Source organism: Pagrus major, chromosome 3, assembly GCF_040436345.1.
Source record: "Pagrus major chromosome 3, Pma_NU_1.0".
NCBI classification, from domain to species: Eukaryota; Metazoa; Chordata; class Actinopteri; order Spariformes; family Sparidae; genus Pagrus; species Pagrus major.
Genome location: NC_133217.1, coordinates 20,082,026 through 20,102,570, shown reverse-complemented (window position 1 = coordinate 20,102,570; position 20,545 = coordinate 20,082,026). Strand labels below are relative to the sequence as shown.

Below are 20,545 nucleotides of genomic sequence, written 5' to 3'. Positions count from 1 at the left end.
TGTTCAAGTGCTCTGGGGCTGACCGTGCCATGTTTTGTCACTTCTAGGAAGGTTGAGTTAATTATAACCAACTGTAAAACCTGTCCTTTATCCTTCAGTTTCAACCAATACAAAGAACTAGAAAAAAAATTACATTACCCAAATAAACTCAAACATGATTAACATTCAGAATATCCAAGGGGAAGATGTGTCAGTACTACCCACGCTGCTTCATAAATGGTTTCTAGGACACAACAGCACTGACTGCTGAGCATCATAGATGGAGATGAGAAACTACTGGTGGTATCCAGCCATGAAGAAATGGTAGTTTTGGCAATACGTGATTTCAAGATGTCTTACTGAGATGTTTGCCCCCATCCCAACACATGGAAGTAAATACATTTTTTTTCTGTGTTGCTCACAGCAATGAAAACTTTGACTTCTAAATTCAACAGGAACTCATCTTTCCAAAATCAGCCCCCTGGTTCTCAGAATAAGTACACAGCCCTTACTGTGAACAGTTCTCAGAGGAATTACATTCCTCTGAAGGAACAGTTTGTTGTAATTTGAGTCTGAGAACTGAACCTTCAAGGAAACAGTTGGTAACACTTCATATTACAGGTCTGGGAAAAGAAAGTAGGGCCTTATTAACAAGCAACTTATTAGAAATTTCTTTGGAATAACCACAATAATTACCTCAAAATGTATTCAAAAATACCCCAATTCTTTTAAATTATAATATTCTGCTATTTCCCAACAAGCAGTATATTCATAGGTGGTAATTTCTTTAATACATTTCCAGGACACTTCCAATTAGTTTCTGTCCAACTTCTGCAGATCAGTGAATTGAAGTACATTTTTAACCATTTACATTTGCAATGATTATACGCAGGTACATACAAGTATTGTAAATTTGAACTTTTTGCTGTTATTAATTTATTCACAAATGTACTGTTGTCTCAAAATGTAAAAAGGTTGACATTTAACTTGTTGGTGTCAAGACTTTATTATTAGTTAAGGTAATTTAAAAATGAAACTTTGAGAAGGGAAAATTAGTGACTTGATTGAAGTTGTATTTGTCCGTAATTAGCAATTTATGGTCACTAAGAATAAAAATGTTTTAAAATTGCCCCAAAGTTGGCCTGATCTGCTGAAGAGATAGAAATTGGTGACAATGTAAATGGTTAATAAAAATTCAATAAAAAATAATTTAGTGACCTTCAAGAGTTTGACTAGTTGGAAATTAAACTGCAACAACTCACTCCAATTTAGTTGCCTGCTGATGGGAAGTAAGTGGTTGAGAATTAAAATGACATGATCAGCCGACATTAAGCAGAAACCCATTAGAAGTTGCCTGGAAATGTATTAAAGAAACAACCAGTTATTCATCAATTGCTAATGGGGGAAAAAAGCTAATTATTATTATGAAATAATAATGGGGTAATTGTCAATACATATTGGAGGTAACTACTGTGGTAACTGGGGGGTCATTTCAAATACATTTTAAATATGTTACTTGGTAATAACTACTTACTTACCAATTAATATGTAGATCTGTAAAATGAAGCATTGTGTCTTGGTCAAGACCACCAGTTACTTCCAAGGAAATGCAAAGGTTTGCCATACCTTAAACATCTAGTCTACTTACAGTGAACATGCTGGAAATGTTGGATTTCTATCCAGTGTACGACAGATAGAGTAATGTTTCATGATGCTACAACCAGGGCAATGTTCTATTATCACACACACAGTAATAACATACTGTGTTGCAGAGAGTCATAGTGTTGACACAACAGATAGAAGTGGCACTGCCCAAACTGGATCCTCGACTTAATAAACAGCACAGCCCTGAGGGGCCAATCCAGTGTTTTTTAAACTGGCAGGGAAGGTAAGAAAATCTGACCATCTCATGCTGAGGGAGTTTCTGTCCTAAATTCTATCTGCTAACAGCGTTATAGCACTGTGAAGGAGGGGTCTTGACAGTCCAATAAACATTTATCTGTTTACTTTTTGAATGATTTTCCAGACCAAGAGTCAGCACAATAAAAAGCTAAATATTTCTGAGAGGCACCAGTGCTTTTCCTCCTGCCCCCATTTGGCTCTGAAGAGAAACTGCTGTGCAATGTCATTTGCGCAGGAAATGAGGAAAGCATCTGTATTTCATTTGGATCAACGTCTTTCACAAATGACCCTGGTGCATGAAGAAAGTTCAGTAATAAGAAGATAATAAAATAAGTTCCCAAATCCTGCTAGCTGACACCCACAATCTTCTAGAGCTCAATCTGAGTTGCTTATTATGTCAGAGCCAGGGGTGTTATTTCACTGAGTTACACAAGACGTTTATTCTAATACACATATGAACACACAATCTCAGCTCAGTCTGCAGTACCATATGCTGAACTGATTCACTGTGGTGCAACATAATATAATGAAGTTTGTGGCAATGCTTTAACCCCATTCACCTCCAACCTACTAATCCGAACTCAGCCAAACAGAAAATCACATTACATAACAGTCTTTTATATTAGTGAAGTGCTGCTGTTGCTGCTGCTGCTGCCGTGCATTACAGGAGCTATGTTACCACTCCAGACTGACTCACAGTCACTTAGCTGAGTGTTAACATTAAGGCTTAGTGACCAGCACCAGCAGCAAGTGTAATGTAATCAGTCAGCCCTTGTGAAGGAGAACATAGAGCAGTTACAACACAAATCTTTGAAATGGTTGGACACCTACTGCAAGGGCTGTGAAGCTGTCATGGGCAAATTCAGCTACGTACTTTCTGTACTTGTGAACTGACCTCCATGTTGATTCTGTTTTGCAGCATTCAGGTCATACAGGGAAGGTGGCAGTTACCATTTACCTAATGTCCTTGGTTTTACAGAATAATTATAGACATTTTTTAAAGTGGTCATCCCATTTGAGGCAAAGGTACAGAAGCCAAGATGTGCCGGTCCATGGAGCCAATAAGATTATTCCATACCAACTCACCCAAATTTCAGAATTTTTATTTAATATTTTCTTGGAAAAAAAAAAACATGTAAAATCTTCTATTAACTTCATGTGACTGTGCAAATCCTTAATCAGTACTTTAAATACATTTTTAGTTATGAATGTTTGAAGTTTGGCTGTCAGAGCAAAATTTCTGCACTTTTGAGATTTTTTCTTTTTTAAAGCCTCAAGGATTTCTATTTTTCACTTGACTGGGTTGAAATTTGTGCTTAACATCCAAGAAACCATAAGGATATTTGGCAACATGTATTCATTTCAATAGTTGTTGCTGAATGCTAACAGTAATACAATGAATATCAATAAAAAAAAAAGCTTTGGGGATGAAAAAACTTTTCAAACATATTTTCAGTGTATATTTTCCCAAGAAGGATTATTTTAATTTTAATTAGTTATTCATTGTATATGTGTATCCATCGATCAGCCACAACATTAAAACCAACTGCTTAATATTGTGCATGTTCCCCTTGTGCAGCCAAAACAGCTCTGACCCATCAAGGCATGGTCATAATACCTCTAGGGGTGTTGGGAGTGCTGTTGCCATGAGGGGTTTATTTAGTTCACAACAGTGTTTGAGTGGGTGGTGGATGTCGAGCGGCATCCACGTGGATGCCTGGACTCAAGGTTTCCCAGCAGAACATTGCATTGTAATGAAATGATCAATGTCATTGACATCACCTGGTTTTAATGTTGTGGCTGATTTCATGGGGTCAAGAAATTTGCAAGTTACAGATTGTAATGGCTTGGTTTGTTGCATACTAGGTGATGTCTTTTAGTTCATTGTGTTCCTTAGCTGAATACACACTGAACAGATGTCTGACACTAACCTAAGATACAATCAGACTAGATTAAGCCATATCAAGCCTATAGCAAATTGTGACGCTATCAAATATGACAGTAGTGTATCGTGATGTGTCATCATAAATCAACTTGATTTGTGATAAGATGGCTGTGTCCCAATTCAGGGGCTGCATCCTTCGAAGGACCCGGCCTTTGCGGCCTTCAAAGGCGAGTCCTTCGGAGAGACCTTTGAAGGCCGCATCAACCGTTGTTAAATGGGACGGTCTAGCTTTCGGAGCATTTCCTGGTTGCGTCACCAGATGTTCCCGCCCCTTACCCTTACGCCACGATTTCTGCAGCCCAGGCCCGCAAAAGTGACAATCTACACCACTTGATGTCGCCATTTTCTTTCTTTCTTCTTTTTCGGGCCCGCAAAGGATCTTGGGATATGGGAGGCCGCGAAGGATAGTAGCGGTGCGTCCTCCAAAAAGAGGGAAAAGAAGGCTGCATTTGTGGGGTGCATTTGGAGGAGCCTTCGAATTGGGACAGCCTTCACATGGCATTGTGACGTAATTGGCCTTCAAATGAGTCCTTCGAAGGATGCAGCCCCTGAATTGGGACACAGCCGATGTCTCCTAAGAAGACTGTAGCTGTGGGTGTTTTGATGTGTATCATGCACTGCCAGCCTCTGCTTCTCTTTGGATTTCTGTAGTGAGACCCGGTCCAGTGTTTTGGGTCCATATCAGTGCTTGATCAACAGCTTTCGTACCAGCCTAAATGAACCAAGCTAAACTGGCAAACACACCAGAGTTTGTACCAAACAAGTTAAAGTCAGGTGTGAGGAGAGAGTCTTCATGTTATTATCAAGGAGCACTTCAAACACATCAGCTGACCACACTGATGAAACAACTGATGTGTGCTCATACCCTCTTCACTCAGCTGCTGTACTATTATTGAGCATTGCATGGTGCAATCAGGACTTAGAAGTAAGCTAGTTCTAGGTATGTAAACCTTAATCCTAAACACATTCAGTCCTCCATTCACTGTTACTGGAATTCGAATCAATTACAGCAGCTGCTGATACATATTTAGTAGGCCACAGCAAGTACAGTATGTGAAGGACGAAGAGGCTTGGAGGTGAAGTAAAAGTGAAAGGGCCTATTTAGACACCTCTTAAGAGTCCAAAATGTACTGTATAGGGTGATGCTGATATGCCAGTGTGCTATTTAGTTGATTTAATGCTGTAGTCATGTGAAAAGGGAATATCCAGAAGAACAACGTTCAAAATCAACAAGTAGTCATTATTTCTTATTTGTTTGGTTATTCTTAATCACATACACGTGCTTTGTGAGATATTTTTGACTTCATATTATTCGGCAAATCACACATGAAAACAAACAATAACACTAAAGCCTGCTAGTCTGGAGGCTGCAATGTTCAGCAGACCACATGATACAAGATCTTAGACAGAACAGACAACATACTGACAACTTTGCAGGTCTTACAAGTAGTGGGGCTAAAAATGTTAAGTTTGTGTTGAGGTTGGTAATGCAGGTAATGTAGTTGTTCAAATCATAAGGGTTTACCCTTTGGGGAGCATGGTCAAGCTTGTATAGTTTTATTAATGTTAATAAGCATTATAATGGCCTTAATACATGTTAACTAACACTTATTATAAAGACCTTAATATAAAGCTTTACCCTGAATATAAACATTACTGTGTTTGTTTACAAAAAACAAGAATGCCTTTATTTCCAGGTTGGTCAGTGGACATTAGCTAAATGTTACCATTTGTACAACAACTCTTTACATAACAATGCCATTGAAACTCAATTTACAAATGGACCAATACTATCAATAACTCGTATTTCAGTTTTCCTACAAATCCCTCTTTTACTGCTCCACCCGACCGCACAGCCTCATATCACGTAACAGTGACAACTGGTGAGGTCACAAGCAGAAACCTTCTGCTTGAAACTTTCTGCAGAAACTTTCTGCTTGTGATCGCCTTCACGATCAGTAAGTCCACAGATCCTGTTTTCAGAACAAACAGACATGCAGTCACAGAGACAATACCTCTTTCCGCTCCTGTTGATGTGATCGCTCTGCACAATGAAAGAAGTTCTCACAGAGTTCCCTGCTTCACTCCCGCTGGCTAAGATCCTGATCCACCTGTTTCTACTGGCAGGGATTCAATCCTAGCACACACTAAGCTGAGCTGAGGTTCAGCCATGTCATCACAACATGAGAGATAATGCTGAGTCAGTGATGCAGCTAGTGCTTTAATTATACTTTCAGGCAATCAAAGGTCATCACAGTTTGATGTGTCTGTAGGAGATAGTAAGTAATACTTAAAATAAGAACAGACACACAAAAGTGCAAAAAGAGAGTCAAAGGTTGGATACAAACTCCGTGACATCAAGTCTAATTCCTCAGTGTCACTGTGACAAAAGAGCCTGTCATCGATGGAATGAATTTATAGGCTCCATATCTCCTGCTGCTGCAGACACAAACACAATATACTGGAGCAAAACAGAGTGTGAGCTTCTGCATGTGTAAGATTAAGGCAAATCTGAGGGCAGCCACGAGGTTGCATAATCAGAAGTGACGACAAGCAGCAGCAGTGGAGACGACCTTGAACATAACGCCTCTGAGGATTCTGTAGCAGGTTCCAGGCTGCAGTTCACCACAGCAGGCACATTTAAAGAGCACACAGCCTGATGGCTGCTGTCAGAGATGGTAATACACTTCTGTTTTGGGCTGGTTCATGTCATATCAGTGATGTTTAGAAAAAACTGTTTGCCGCTTTGGTTTTGGTTCTTCAATTGGCTCTTGAACCCAGATCCTTGTATAAGGTCTCAGTCAGGTGAAATCTTTTATATCCAAGGTGTCAGCTTTTCATCAACAAAAATATACAGCTATGAGAATATGTTGATGAAGCTTGTCAGTCATCCAGGTCAAGGTAATTTTAAGTGCTTTACATACTGGACTTCAGTTTCAGTTTCCTGAAGACGTTTCTCCACTCATCCAAGAGGCTGATGGAAAAGCATGAGAAAGCTAACCGGGACGTGGTTGTTTCTCGTGAACGCAAGCTGCCTTCTAAGTTTCATGAGTCTGTTGTTACTACAACACAGGGAAAAACTTTGGCTGTCAAGAGCAATGATGATTTAAGAGCCCTGTGGAATTGTGTCCTTGATAGGCAGACAAATGAGTTAAACTGCTGGTTTAGAGAGGACACGTATAGAGTCATGAGAGCGTCGGCCTCTTTCGCACCTGGATCTGCCACTTTTGAAATGAAAAAGACATTTTAAAGGATCCTTGCGCTTTGTATGGGTTTGAAATCTGCGATGCTGAACATGCTGCTGTATTCATCCAGTACATCAGAGGAAAAATGGATCGGGAGAACTTCCCCACATTAATGGAAGTACTGGACAGCTGCCCTGCTGACAATTTTCCCAACATGAATAGTTTGTTAAGGGCCATCATAACACTGACTTCCACGTCCTGCAGCATTGAGAGATTTTTCTCCACAACAAACAGGATCAAAACGTGCCTGGGATCATCCATGCTGACTGGACGCCAGAACAACTTGACACTTTTGTCTTTTGAAAGACAAATTATTGACACTGTGAATTATGATGACGTAATCAATCTTTTCAACTCAGAGCCCAGGAGACTCTGGGTTGTGTAGCAGCTCCGGTAAGACTGTGTGTTTTTATGTTTGCCCACCGTGGCATGATTGCTGTTTCTGAAAGGATGTTCTGATTATTAATTAATTTGTTTTTTCTGATATATTAATATTCATGTTTAGTCTGTGTTGTAGCCACTCTTATGCAGTGTAAGGTTTGTTCTTATTTTATGTGTGGAGTTATTCATCTGACAGGCTGGTAACTGTGATATTCTGACAGTACAAGGCATATTAAAATTCACCACTGATCTGCAAATTCATTTGGGAAGGAGGCTGAGCAAGTCTTCAAAACGTTCACATTCTCGGAGGAAGCCGTTAAAGATGAAAATGATTATGAGAGTGTTATGGTGAAACTGGACAGTTATTTGCTACGGAAGGTGAATACGATTCATGAAAGACCCTGTTTCCATCAGTGCACAGTGAAGCATGGGGAACAGCAAGCGGACACCACCTCCTCCGTGGACACCAGCGCATTTGCAGATGTGAAGGATGAAAATATCCGTGACATCTGTTTATCTAATATCCCTATGACCAACCTATCAGAGAAGCTACAGCTAATGCCAGACTTGACACTCAACAAGGCGGTAGAGCTAGTGAGGCAGTCTGAGCAAGTAAAGGGGCACACTAGCAAGCAGGGTGCTAATGCCAACTGTTCACAAGTGAGTGAAGGAGCATACAAACAACGTGTGCAATACAGCTTGAAACAGAGAAACGGACATCCACAGAACAATGGGCCCATGGCAGTAACTATGGGAGACACAAATGTTCCAGATGTAGTAGGGTGAGTGCTAAGGAGGACAAATGTGCTGCATGCAACAACGAATGCTGTTACTGTAAAAAGCTGGGACATTTTGCAGTAGTATGCCGTTCCCGTGTGGTCAACGAGGTCACTGACAGGAGCCACATTAATTTCCTGAGAGAAATTACAGACGTGGATGACTCAACCAAGGTCTGGACTGTGAAACTGCTTGTGCAAGGTATTGAAATAGACCTTAAAATTGACTCATGGGCAGAAACAAGCGTGATATCAGAAAAGACTTTTAACCTGCTGAGAGATAAGCCACAGGGGGTAGATTGAAATGTAAGGGCCACTTTACAGCTACTACTGTGTGGACAAGGCAGAAGTTCAGGTTTAAAGTAAATGTGATAAAGGGGTCACATGGCAGCAACTTGCTGAGCCGTAATGTAGCTATCACTATGGGCTTAATCAAGCGCATAGAAGAGATCAAAAGCACAGAGCAGCTGGGGGATGCCTGCCCAGCAGATACAGGCAAGCTGAAGATAAAGCCAATCAAAATCAGACTGAAGGAGGACGTTGTACCCTACAGTGTGGTCACTGCTAGGCGTGTCAGGACTAATGTTCCCAAAACTAAAAAAGGAGCTTGATCACATGGTAAGCAGTGGTGTGATAGAGCCAAGCTTACTTCTGTAGACATCTCCACTGTTTTTTGAACATATTAATCTAAAATTCTGGCGACATCTTACATATTGGTCCCAAACACCAACATCTTACTGTAGTAGCAACCAACCTCAGCCGTTTATTTAGCTATATTTTGGCTAAAATATAAGGGTTTACAACATACTGAGCATACAGACAGCAGACAGGTGGCTTAAAGTTCTTTTTCCTATGAATCTCATCCTTGGAATTCTTTCCAATCAAAGGACGGAAGCTACAAAACCTTTTTTAGAGGCAGTTTTTAAGCCTACACAGGTTGAGTGTTTGACACTCAAAACATAAGATTCTCATGGAGTATTTGTTTAGGTTTAACAGTTCAGATCAAGTATTAAGTTTAGCAATGTCTTCATTTTACACTAAACCCTACATTTCTTCAGTCTCTCCAGTACTTCTCCAGGTAATTTATCTTCTGTTTCAATCTCACTAATTAAAGTGGAGTTGCATTTAGCTTACTAGTGACAACAGTAAGTCAGTTGATTTTCTGCTGCAGGAGACAAACGAGCCCATATCAGCTTTGTTTAGCAAAAGAAACAGGGTTGGAAGCACTGTATTGGCCCGAGTGCCTCCTGGCTGGCTGGGCTTGCTGGGCAATGCCCCGAACTCACTGTACAGCCACAATAAAATGCTGCGCCAATGGAAATTTCCACATGAGCACCCAACACTCTGCGTCAGCTCAGTACAGACCTCCTTTGCAGCACCCCCATCCTCATGACCTCAGCACCCATGCTGGCCTCACCCTCACTGGATTCCTTTCGAGAATCAGGTTGTCTAACTGAGCTCCAAGCACAAACATCACTGAAAATGTGACTACCCAGCATGTTTATGTGGGTGTTTCTGATAGTTCTCCCAGTCTATGGAGGGATTAAATGAGTATGTCATGCTGCTGCCAGACTCCATGCCTGCCTATCTCAAAATCCAGACCTACTGTACAGACCACAGATGTTGGGTAAATCATCTTAACAGCTGCACTGAGCTTGTGTAGGCTGTAGTCAACAGGATTTACAACCTCACACATGCGAACATAGATGTACACATATATAATAAAATACAAAGGATAAACTACTTTAGACCAAGAGAGAAGAGAGAGTGAGAGAGCACAGCTGGTATCACTATTGATACTGGGGGAAATTATATTGTATTGAAACAGTTTCAAAGCTTCAGTATTAATATTTATCAATATTTCAATATCTTTGACAACACTACAGGTAAAAGGAAAATAAGTATTTTTGATTAGGGGGTGAACTGTCCCTTTAATGAATACTTGCCGATATGACATAAGAGCAGTCTTACTGCTAGTTTTTTTTTCAAAGTTATTTCGGCATTGGGAAAGGCTTTTTATTTGCTTTGCTTCCAACAGTGAGATGAGAAGATCCATATCAGCTGCATAAGGTATAAAGATTTTCCTCTGCTTACAGTCTTTGTGCTAAGCTAAGCTAACTTCATCCTGATTCCAGCTCAGGACTTAACAAACAAGCATGAGATTGGCATCCATCTTTTCTTTTCACCCTCAGAAAAAAAAGTACATAAGCATGTTTTCCAAAACCTTCAACTATTCCTTTAAGACCACAGTTCCTATAGCACTCCTAAACCCTATGGAGTAAGAGAGACATACTTTCCCGACAGGCCTTTGTTCTGGTGGACATATCAAATTCAAAGAAAGAGGACAATAACATGAAGCTAATACACTATAAACAGGCACAACTAACCTTTATGTTGATGAAGGTTCTCAGTCATCCAGGTCATGGTAATTCTAAGCTCTGTATCGTAGTCAACTGGACTTGGTTCAGTTTCTTGAAGAAGTTTCACCTCTCATCCAAGAGGCTTCTTCAGTTCTAACTAAATGGAACAACATCATCACTCCTTATGTCGCAAGAACATCTGGGAAACTCAGGTGGATTTTTAATAAACATCATATCCCGGTTCACTTTAAACCTACCAACACACTGAGGCAGAAACTTGTCCATCCTAAGGACAAAACACCCAGGCATAAAAAGAGTAATGTGGTTTATGCTGTTCAATGCAGCCAGGACTGCACAGATTTGTACATTTCTCCATAAACGAATGGCACAACACAGGAGGGCCAACTCCTCAGGTCAAGACTCTGCTGTCCACTTACATCTGAGGAGCAAAATCATTCCTTAGAGGACAACAATGTAAACATCTTGGCCAGAGAAGACAGGTGGTTTGAAAGAGAAGTAAAAGAATCCATCTATGTCAAACTGGAACAACCGTCTTTGAACAGAGGAGGTGGCCTAAGACATTACTTATCACCCACCTACAATGCTGTACTGAGTTCCCTCCCCAGACAGCTTCACAACCATTCACACCTGGGTCACCTAGCCCTAGCAACCCACATGAAGGCAGGTTGGGTCAACGACCCACAAGTGGCTCTAACGACTCTGAAACTCAGAGCTCACACGTGTCCTTAACGACTCTTTAAGGACACTCCCACACAGAGTTTAAAAGCCTGCAACTCCCCTCCAGTTAGTTAGAACTGAAGAAGCCTCTTGGATGAGAGGTGAAACATCTTCAAGAAACTGAAACAAGTCCAGTCTATGATACAGCACTTAGAACTAACCTTTATGTTACATACAGTGCAGCAGTGCGTTTATGACATTTAACATCTGACAAAAACCATAAAAAAGCCATTACGACACAGTATTTATTTTAGATTTATGATTAGACTACAGTACAACAAAACTGTTATAAAATCTTTATCCATGATGGATTGTAAAAAGTATGATTAATTCACTGTAAAATTTTGACATGTGAAATAGTGAAAAACACAAGTTAGAAATGTATATGTTCTTGGACTTGACATTATTTCTCACGTATTGTTTTCTTGGCATGTTGTGTTTTCTTTGTGCAGCCACACCCAGACTTAATGGCTTTATGGTGAGTACACAAGCCAATGCTGACTGCCATCATTAATAGTTTAATGCTGACCTTTCTATGGAACAAACAGGTAATCAGAAGATACTTCTATGAAATACGGCTCAGTTCAATAAGTCCAACTGCAGCACATTAAGCACTCCTTTGTACTGTCAGAAAAAATGTCAACGTGAAAGGTAGGTGTTTCAAAATCCATGACTCTTGTTTTATGTCTGAGTCTGTCAGGCTCTCTGTTTATGATAGAATAGTGATGTAATATGTTCAAAACATAAGAAGGAAATGTTAACACAATACATAGGTTTAGGATTCTGAAATAGAATATAATGCTCTATGTAAATGCAGCCTTCCACAGCCAGGCTTCAGTGGTTGTATAAGCTTGTAGTTCTCAGTAGAGTGATGATAAGCTAAACAAGGTCCAGAAGCAGATCTGATTAGACGGTAATATAATTAACAAGAGAGTGATGACAGCAGCTGCCATTTGTACTCAACTGTCACTCAAAATTCTGCTCACAGGATGAGGGAATGGTGAAGATATGAAATGTGAAAGGCAGGAGAGTAAGTGCAGCTCATTGGGTTTGGATGTTAGTCAATATCATAGCTACAGATTCTGTTCAGTGCATGGGTAAATGGTTTGACAGCCTCTATTCTGCCGGAATGACCCACACCCAAAGAAACGACAACCTGCATGAGACTGCTGTGGCAAACTCCATGAGGATGTAGATCTGTTTGGTATCTCTTGCTTTTCATTCTGTGCGGTTCTGAGAAAGCTGTTTTTTAGTAGGAACTCTCCACTCGGTGTGTGTTGTCAGCTGACCGTCCCCTATCATCATCAGCCCCGTCAGCAAGGTCAGAGGTTGACTACAGACACAGCACCACTGAAAACAAACCCTTGTGACTTGATATTGTGATGGAAAAAGTAAAAACGACCTTGAGTTACCTTGTGGCTTTAAGGTTCAGCTTGTGTAGCTCAGCAAACTTCTACAACCCAATTCCTCTTTGAATCATGAGTCAAAGAGGAATTAGGAAAAAATGAACTATGTTTGCATGACATTATGGATTATGAATGGAAACAAAAAATGTTTAAGTTAAAAAATTGTTAAGAGCCATTTTTGTGTAGTTAAAAGTATTACAAGCTGTCATGTGTTTAGTATATGTTTACTCTGTACATTATCAGACCTTGCAAGGACCTTCATTTTAACAAGATGTATGCAAGGGACTAGTTAGGAAGGGTTATTAGTTACTGAGAGCAGATTTCTTTTTTGTTTTCTGGGCTTAAAGGTCCAATATTGTGGAAATTAAGATTTTCATTTTTTTATTATAAAAGGAGGTCTGGGTGTGTTGTAAATATTGTAAAAGTCTCAAAACGCTCAATCGACGGGGAAATTAACACAGCTCATATTCAAAAACTGTGGCTTCAAACGAGTTGTCAGGACCTCTGTAAGGTTATTATGTCACAACTGCATAGTCACTGCCTTCAGCCACACCCCCGGCACTGCTGTGGTTGTAAAACCACCTAGGTGGTGCCTTGCTCAGGCCTGTGAGAGCTGACCAATCAGATTAGACTGGGTCTTTCAGGGGGGGAATTTTAAAGAGATAGCGACAAGTGTTCAGACAGAGGATGATAGGTGCTGCAGCAACAGACAGTATATGTAAATGTGATTTGTTAAAATGCTTTAATGTTCAAAGATCACATTATTTTTCACATTTCATTTTTTTTTACTGTATATGTTCTCATAGACATCCAAAACAAATGTGAATCTGAAGATGAATATTATATATATCAGACTTCCAGTAGTTTTTAACATGGGTCTAATTCTCATTATTCTTAACTTGGCCATTATCTGATGTCAAAACTTGTAATCTGGCAAAAAAAAGCATATTTGGACACGCACCATGAGCCTCCTCAAGCTCTCCAAATAATCAGTACAATGCAATGATCCAGCTGTACTAAAATTTGATCATCTCATGTCACTCTTTAAATACAATAAATTCATTCTCCCAAATTGTGGAACTAACTCGTCTACTAAAGTCACGTCCGTGAACTGCACACTGCACCCTTAGTTTACAGACCTGGCTCATCCAGGATGATTCATACAAAAGGAAATCAGAGAGATGACAAAAGATCAAATGTTGATGAGTCCATCATTCTTTGGGCAGATCGCTTCCTCAATTTTATGTTTTTCATTTCCTGTGTGCCTTTAAATGTCATGTCTGGATGAATATAAGCTGGTACACTGTGGGGATGTTCTCTCTTGCAGTTCCACTTTAGTATTTGGACAGCGAAGATGGATGTTGTTTAGTGCATTAAATGCTTGCTTAACACAGCTTGGAAGTTGCACAGTACTGCAAAAACACAGTGGATGTGCCATGTGAATGTTCCAACACTGATAGAGCTGAATTCTTCCCTGTGACACAAGAAAACAACCCCAGACTGATGAAGCCCAAAAAAAACCTGAGTGAACACTCCATGAACAGAAACATCCTCCTACAAACTGTCATGTAGAGAGAGAGGAGCAGATCTGACAGCAACACAGCTTTTCACTACTGCAGCCACATTTGCTTTGAATCAAGTGAGTCCCTGTCAGCTCCAATCTTCACCTTGATCCATATTAACCCTGCTGTTCAGAGCTGGTGGCAGCTTTTTTCACATCCCTTCAGCCCTGTGTGTGAGACTGACTAATGGCTGGCTGATTATTAACATCAGCAAGCCTGGCAGGCTGTTGTGGCTAAGCGCAGTTTGCTGTGTAACGTTTGGTAAGCGGGAGTTCATTGAACTCTAGTAGCTCTCTGCTTGTGCCTGGAGGAAAGCCAGGAAGTGTGTAAACTCAGTCTGGATCTTGTGATTGCTCATACAGCGAAGCCCAAGCACTGTGCAAACACACCGTATCTCCTCCATGGCCTCCTCCTCCTCCATAACAATGATCCCTACAATATCAACATTAGGATTGTTGGCGATGGCTTGGGAACACAGGAAGTGGGAGGCATGAGTGAAGGAAGTGGTAAAGATTTATATGAGGGTGGGTGGGTTTGATAGGAGAAGGGGAGGCAGATCTAACATGGTGCTGAAGGTAATCAGACAGCTCTAAAGAAAGAAAATAGCCAATGTGTGAACTGTGAATGTCATTGAACAGAACTGTGATATGCCCAAAATGCAAATTGTGAATATGCCTGATTAGAGAATTGCATCTGGCACGATGTTGTCAGCCAATAGTCTTGTGTTTGTGGAAGAAGAGAAGACAAAAATAATAAGAAATGTAAAATGTACAATTTTCAAATAGAGTTTGGTATGCGGGCTTCTCCATATGCCATACAACAGAATGTTTAGGAGCTAGAGTGGATCATATGATAGCTGCATTGCAGAAGATACTAATTTCACTAGCCATGACAGTTTCAGATGTAGCAACATATACTGCAGGAATGCCCTCCCATGACCCCCCTTCCCACCCTCCACCCTTCCAAGCAGGTCAGGGCTCACCACCCAAGTAGGGTACTGCACAGCTCCAGGCATTTCATCTGGTTAAACCAGCTGGTGTAACCTGGTGCCAACAGACAGAGAAAGTCTGGTCACACCTTGCTCAAAGAGTGTACTATGAACAAAGAATAACTGAGGAACATGGCAACATGAGAGCAGTCATATGAGCTGAACAAAGTAAATATCAGTGTGTCATGTGTTGCTGAGCTATCTCAGGCATGAGCTAATAGAGCTTTTGGACAAGGTGAGTTGAGTGGCTTGTTGAAAAGCAAATTCACGCAGAGTACCGTTGAATTAATCTCATTATTCATTGACTGTGGAACTGGACACTGAAACACTGTTCTTGACTTTATCTGGGCAGATTAACCCACAAAGGGTTCATTTTCAGCCCATTTTCCCACTATGTGCACTACTGCTTCACTCAGGCCAAAATAGCATGTTCACTGTTTTCTCTTTACTCGTCTTTGCTAGTGAAATCCTGTCAAACAACAATGCTGTGAATCAAAGAATCAGAGATGTTGCATCACTCAAAGCTCGTCCCTGTTAGCTTAAAACAGGTTTGGCCCAGAAACTTTCTGCATTGATACTGTTGCCTTGCGGAGAACATATAACAGAAATCTCTTTTATTTATTTTTTAGGGCATTTATCAGATGCTTTTGTCCAAAGCGACTTACAGTAATTCATACATTGATGGTGGTGGCTGCCATGCAAGGTGCCAACCAGCAACATCATTGTCTGCATTGACCAGGGGAATCGAACCAGCGACCTTCCGATAACAAGACGCAGGCTCTACCCCTGAGCCACAGCCACCCCTCTTGCTTTATCGAATAAAATATTTGACTAAAATACACACTTTGTTTATTTTTGACCATTAAAATGAAGTATATTATTAAAGGTGCAATATGTATGATTTTGTGATTTTGAGATGAAGAAAAAACTAAAACAAATCAGCTACAAGCTTGGCCAACAGGCCCATTCAAACCTTCCACAGAGTGGTTGAAAAAGAAATCCAGGACAGTTACAAAATGAATTCCTCGCACTCAAACATGAATCACAATAAGCAACTCACAATGCAAGACCTCTCCAGATACAGCGACATCATTATCAAACCTGCCGACCAGGGGGTGCAACTGTCTTACTGAACATTACTGATTACTTCTAATTCAAAAATGACTTCTACTTTATAGGTGTTTTCTATTTACAACTAAAAAGCACTATGGGTTCTACTGTCGCTCTCAATCACACCAATCTTCATATGGGTTTCACTGAGCATCAATTTGTCTTCGACCCTCCAAACAATCCGTTTTGTCAACAAAATACTCAAGTGATACAGATATTTGTATGATGTGTTTAGCTTTTCCAAGGAAAAAGGGAGGAACTGTGGAAATTCTTTTCATTCCTAAATGGTTTGAATCCTGATTTAAAATTCTCGTTTGAACATGTTCTGAAATGAGTCACCTCGAAAGAAAGAAACAAATCGAAACACTTTTCTTTTAGCTAGCAGTGAGAGCACTAAAATAAGTTTTACCTAAAAGGTCAGTTCTACAGATTAAGACGCCACTCTGATGAACACTTCATAGAGAAGGCCTTGGAAATTAAACAAAGCTTCTTAGAAATGGGCTATTCAACTCAATGTATGAGGCTTATCAAAATGCTCCATCTAAGCCTTGATCTGACCTATTGAAGAAACATTATTTAGTGTCTTTTCTTACCACTTACACTCAGACCTATATCGTTAAGAACAGTATCCTGTAAAACTGGCATATTTTGACTGCAGATCCAGCCCTCACACAACACTTTAAGGACCCACCTCTCTTTGTTTGCAAAAGAGGACATAACCTGCGCAATAAACTGGTTAGAGCCGACATATTACCTAATCCTAAACAGACTCTCCTGGCTTCCCTTAAACAGGGAAACTACCTCTTTAGTAATGGTGTCCAGTGCTAATACTAATGATTTTAGACATCCTAGAACGGGGAAAATAAATACAGTTTGGGGGATTATCACCTGCAATACAAAAAATGTTGTTCATCTGTTGAAATGTCCATGTGATAAAATCTATGGTACAACTACCCGCTCCCTTAAGCAGAGAATCAGTGAACACAAAAGCTTTATAAAAAAATGATAAGGAATTATTCAATACCCTGTCACTTTAACAGCCACTCATACCCCATCTCCTCCCTTAGATTCCAGGGTATAGACTGGCAGGTATATGTATTTTTCTTATGTATTTTTGTGTGCTAACCCAGAATTTAGCATCGCACTGTTTCCCTCGACAACAAGCCTAGGGGATTTTTGAATTGGATTTTGGATAATGGACGAAAACAAGCTCTGTGGCAAACACAAGCTTTTGATACTTACACATTTTGTTCAGCAACATAATCTTCACAGACCACCACTTTGTGATTTTCAAAGTGTAAATTAAATCGCAAGAAGGTCATTTTTTAACCAAGTTTTGAGTCCTTTTGAGTCCTGCTACATCTATTTTAGACAACAGAGTGTTGATGATGAACTGAGGAGTCTCACAGCCTGATGAATGAAGCTGCTCTGTAGTCTGGTGGTCTGGCAGCAGATACTTCTGTATCTGTTGTCAGATGGCAGCAGGGTGAACAGACTGTGGCTGGGTGGGTGTTGTCTTTTAGTATCTTTGGGCTCTGTACAGACAGCTCACTTCACTGATGTCACTGATGCTCTGTAGATGGTACCAGTGATGTTCTGGTGGTTTTAATCACCTGCTGCAGAGCCTTCCTGTCCTGGGCCGTGATGAACCATGCCAGTTTGTGATGTTTCCACTCAGGATGCTTTCTGCTGCTCCTCTGTTAAAGTTTACCAGAATCTTGCTCTGGAATTTAGCCTTCCTAAGTTTCTGTAGGAAGTAGAGCCTTTTTATAACATTTATGTTTCTGCTTTTTTAACCAGGGTGGTGACTTGTGATGAGCAAGACAGGCTCTCAGTGATGACAACCAGAAATGCCTCAAAACGACACTTATTTTGACTAAATCTATGACCACTGCTCTGATGTCTTTTTACTAATGTTGTTTATATATTTGCGATGCAATCACAATACCAACTGAGTCTTCAGTTTAACACATGATTCACCTATGACCCATCAGTCATTTGGATTCAATTAATAGCTTCCTTCACTCTATAATAAAATGTGTCTAGTTTGTCCTCCTTCAGACATGTGGGGCTACATCACCAGGACACATCCACCTGCTCATGTTTCAGTTCCAATCACACTTCAGACAACACGAATGAGAACAGTTAAGTTGTACTCACTCATTCTCCAGCAGGGTCATGCACACCACCTCTTTGACCCCGGGGTTGTTGGCCTTATCGCAGGAGCAGCCCTGCAGGCTCCATGTGCCCAGGCGCACCACGGGCTTCCCGTCCCGCAGGGCGGGCGGGGGCTCCACGATGGGACGCACAGAGATGATCTGGGTCGGTCCTCCGGGCGGGAGGTCCAGGTCGTCGCTCATGAGGCTGAATGAAGTCGGGCTGGGGTGGGACTTGGTGGTGCAGGTCAGCCCCCCGTTGGTGTTGGTAGACGGCGCTCTGGATCTCTCCACGAACACCTGGAAGCGGATTTTGTCCAGCAGGGAGCTGTTGATGTGGTTGACCCTCACCAGGTCCTCGATGCTTTTGAACGGACCCTGTTCCGCCCGGTACGCCACGATGTTCTTGGCTATTTTCTCCGTAATGCCTCGGATGCTCATGAGCTGCGCCGGGGTCGCCGTGTTAATGTTCATCCCGGTGCAGGACAGGTGATCCAGATCTTTGCGCAGGGAGGACGGGGAGTGCTGGGACGAACTGGTCCTACTGGAGACGCATATTTCCAGTTTGATCACCTCCAGTTTGGTGGCCCCGACCCCGCTCACCAGAGCCAGGTCCTCTACCTTCTTAAACCCCCCGATACAGTCCCGGTACTCCACGATATTCTGCGCAACGGTGCGGTTGACTCCCGGCAGAGTCATGAGCTCCTCCTCGGTGGCTGTGTTGATGTTGAGCCGCTCCTGGTTCACCAGAATGTGGCCGAAGTTACACGCAGCGCTGAATTTGCGCTTCCCGCAGCTGAAGTCTGTGGGGTCCTTGGGGATGGAGCGGTGGCAGCCCAGACTCCCACCCATGGCTCGAGCGGGTCAGCGGGGGCTCGGGTGAGTGCAGCGGACGGGAGCAGACAGCGGGCCACGGCAGAGAGACAGGCTGAAAGAAGCAAACACGGAGAACAGAGAAGTGACAGTCACACAGGTTCACACAGCCGCGCGCGCGCACACACACACACACCGTACACCGTACACACACACACATACACACACACACACACACACACACACACACCACCTCCTTCCTTTTAGTACAGACTGCTTCATGGCAGAGGATATCGAACATACGCACCTCACAGCGGTTGTCAGGCTCAGTCGTGGCTACATGCTGCATGTATGTCACACACCGGCTCAGCGTCTCTCTGCTCTCCTGCTGTCCTGCTGTCCTGCTGCCTGTCTGTCTGTGTGTCTGTGTGTCCTCAGGGGAGATAAGAGCTGGACAAACAGGCTCCACGGTAAACTTTGCCCGGTGACAGCGCGCTGTGTCTGGCCACAGGTCGGCCTCTACACACCCTCGTCTGACAGGGAGCCGCTAGCGCTCACACCGACACCGACCATCGCTCCCAACGCGCGTCAAGTCGCTGAGACTCACACAGGCAAATGCCGGAAGGCTTAGTATTAGTCTTCAAAATAAAAGCATCCAAAGTAAGCAAAGCATTGGTAGTTCTTGTGTTTCCTCTACGTCCACATTTACTTGCTGCCAAATGTATTTCCACATATAGCCTATTTTTATAACAGTTATGTTTCTGTTATTATAGCCTGGGCTATACAAGACATAAACAATTTCCCTCTTGATTTAATCTTTCATGCATCTTTCATTTTTGCTTAATTAAAACATCTAAATGTCTTAATAAATTAATAAAGAAATGTTTTTATTTAATGTTCTTATTTTGGTGCCTGGAACTGATTGATACCCCAATAAAGAAGAAGAAAAATCGTGTCACTCTGGCTTTTATTTTGAAGCCTAAACAATCTCCTGTTCTGAAGTGTTTAATGCTTCCTCTATCATCAGTAGCAGGGGTCGAGGTATACACATTCACACGTGATTCATGTCACCTCTGGGGAACTTACACAGACTTAGGGTGAGGGCTTCCTGGAGATGTACCCTAACCCTGACTACTACTCACCAAACTTTAACCCTAACCTGAACCACTGACCAACAGCTTCTT

General features: G+C 41.6%; 1 protein-coding gene across 1 annotated transcript in view; it reads right to left on the bottom strand.

Annotated features, from left to right (window-relative positions):
- eepd1 (endonuclease/exonuclease/phosphatase family domain containing 1) overlaps nt 1-19,939 on the bottom strand; it is a 38,567-nt gene extending 18,628 nt beyond the window's left edge. Inside the window, exons 1-2 of the mRNA XM_073462943.1 lie at nt 19,669-19,939; nt 18,553-19,476 (exon numbers count right to left, since the gene is read on the bottom strand). Coding sequence (XP_073319044.1) covers nt 18,553-19,400 — 848 coding nt within the window. The 5' untranslated portion in view covers nt 19,401-19,476; nt 19,669-19,939. The remainder of the gene's footprint in view (nt 1-18,552; nt 19,477-19,668) is intronic.
- Nucleotides 19,940-20,545: the final 606 nt, after the last annotated feature.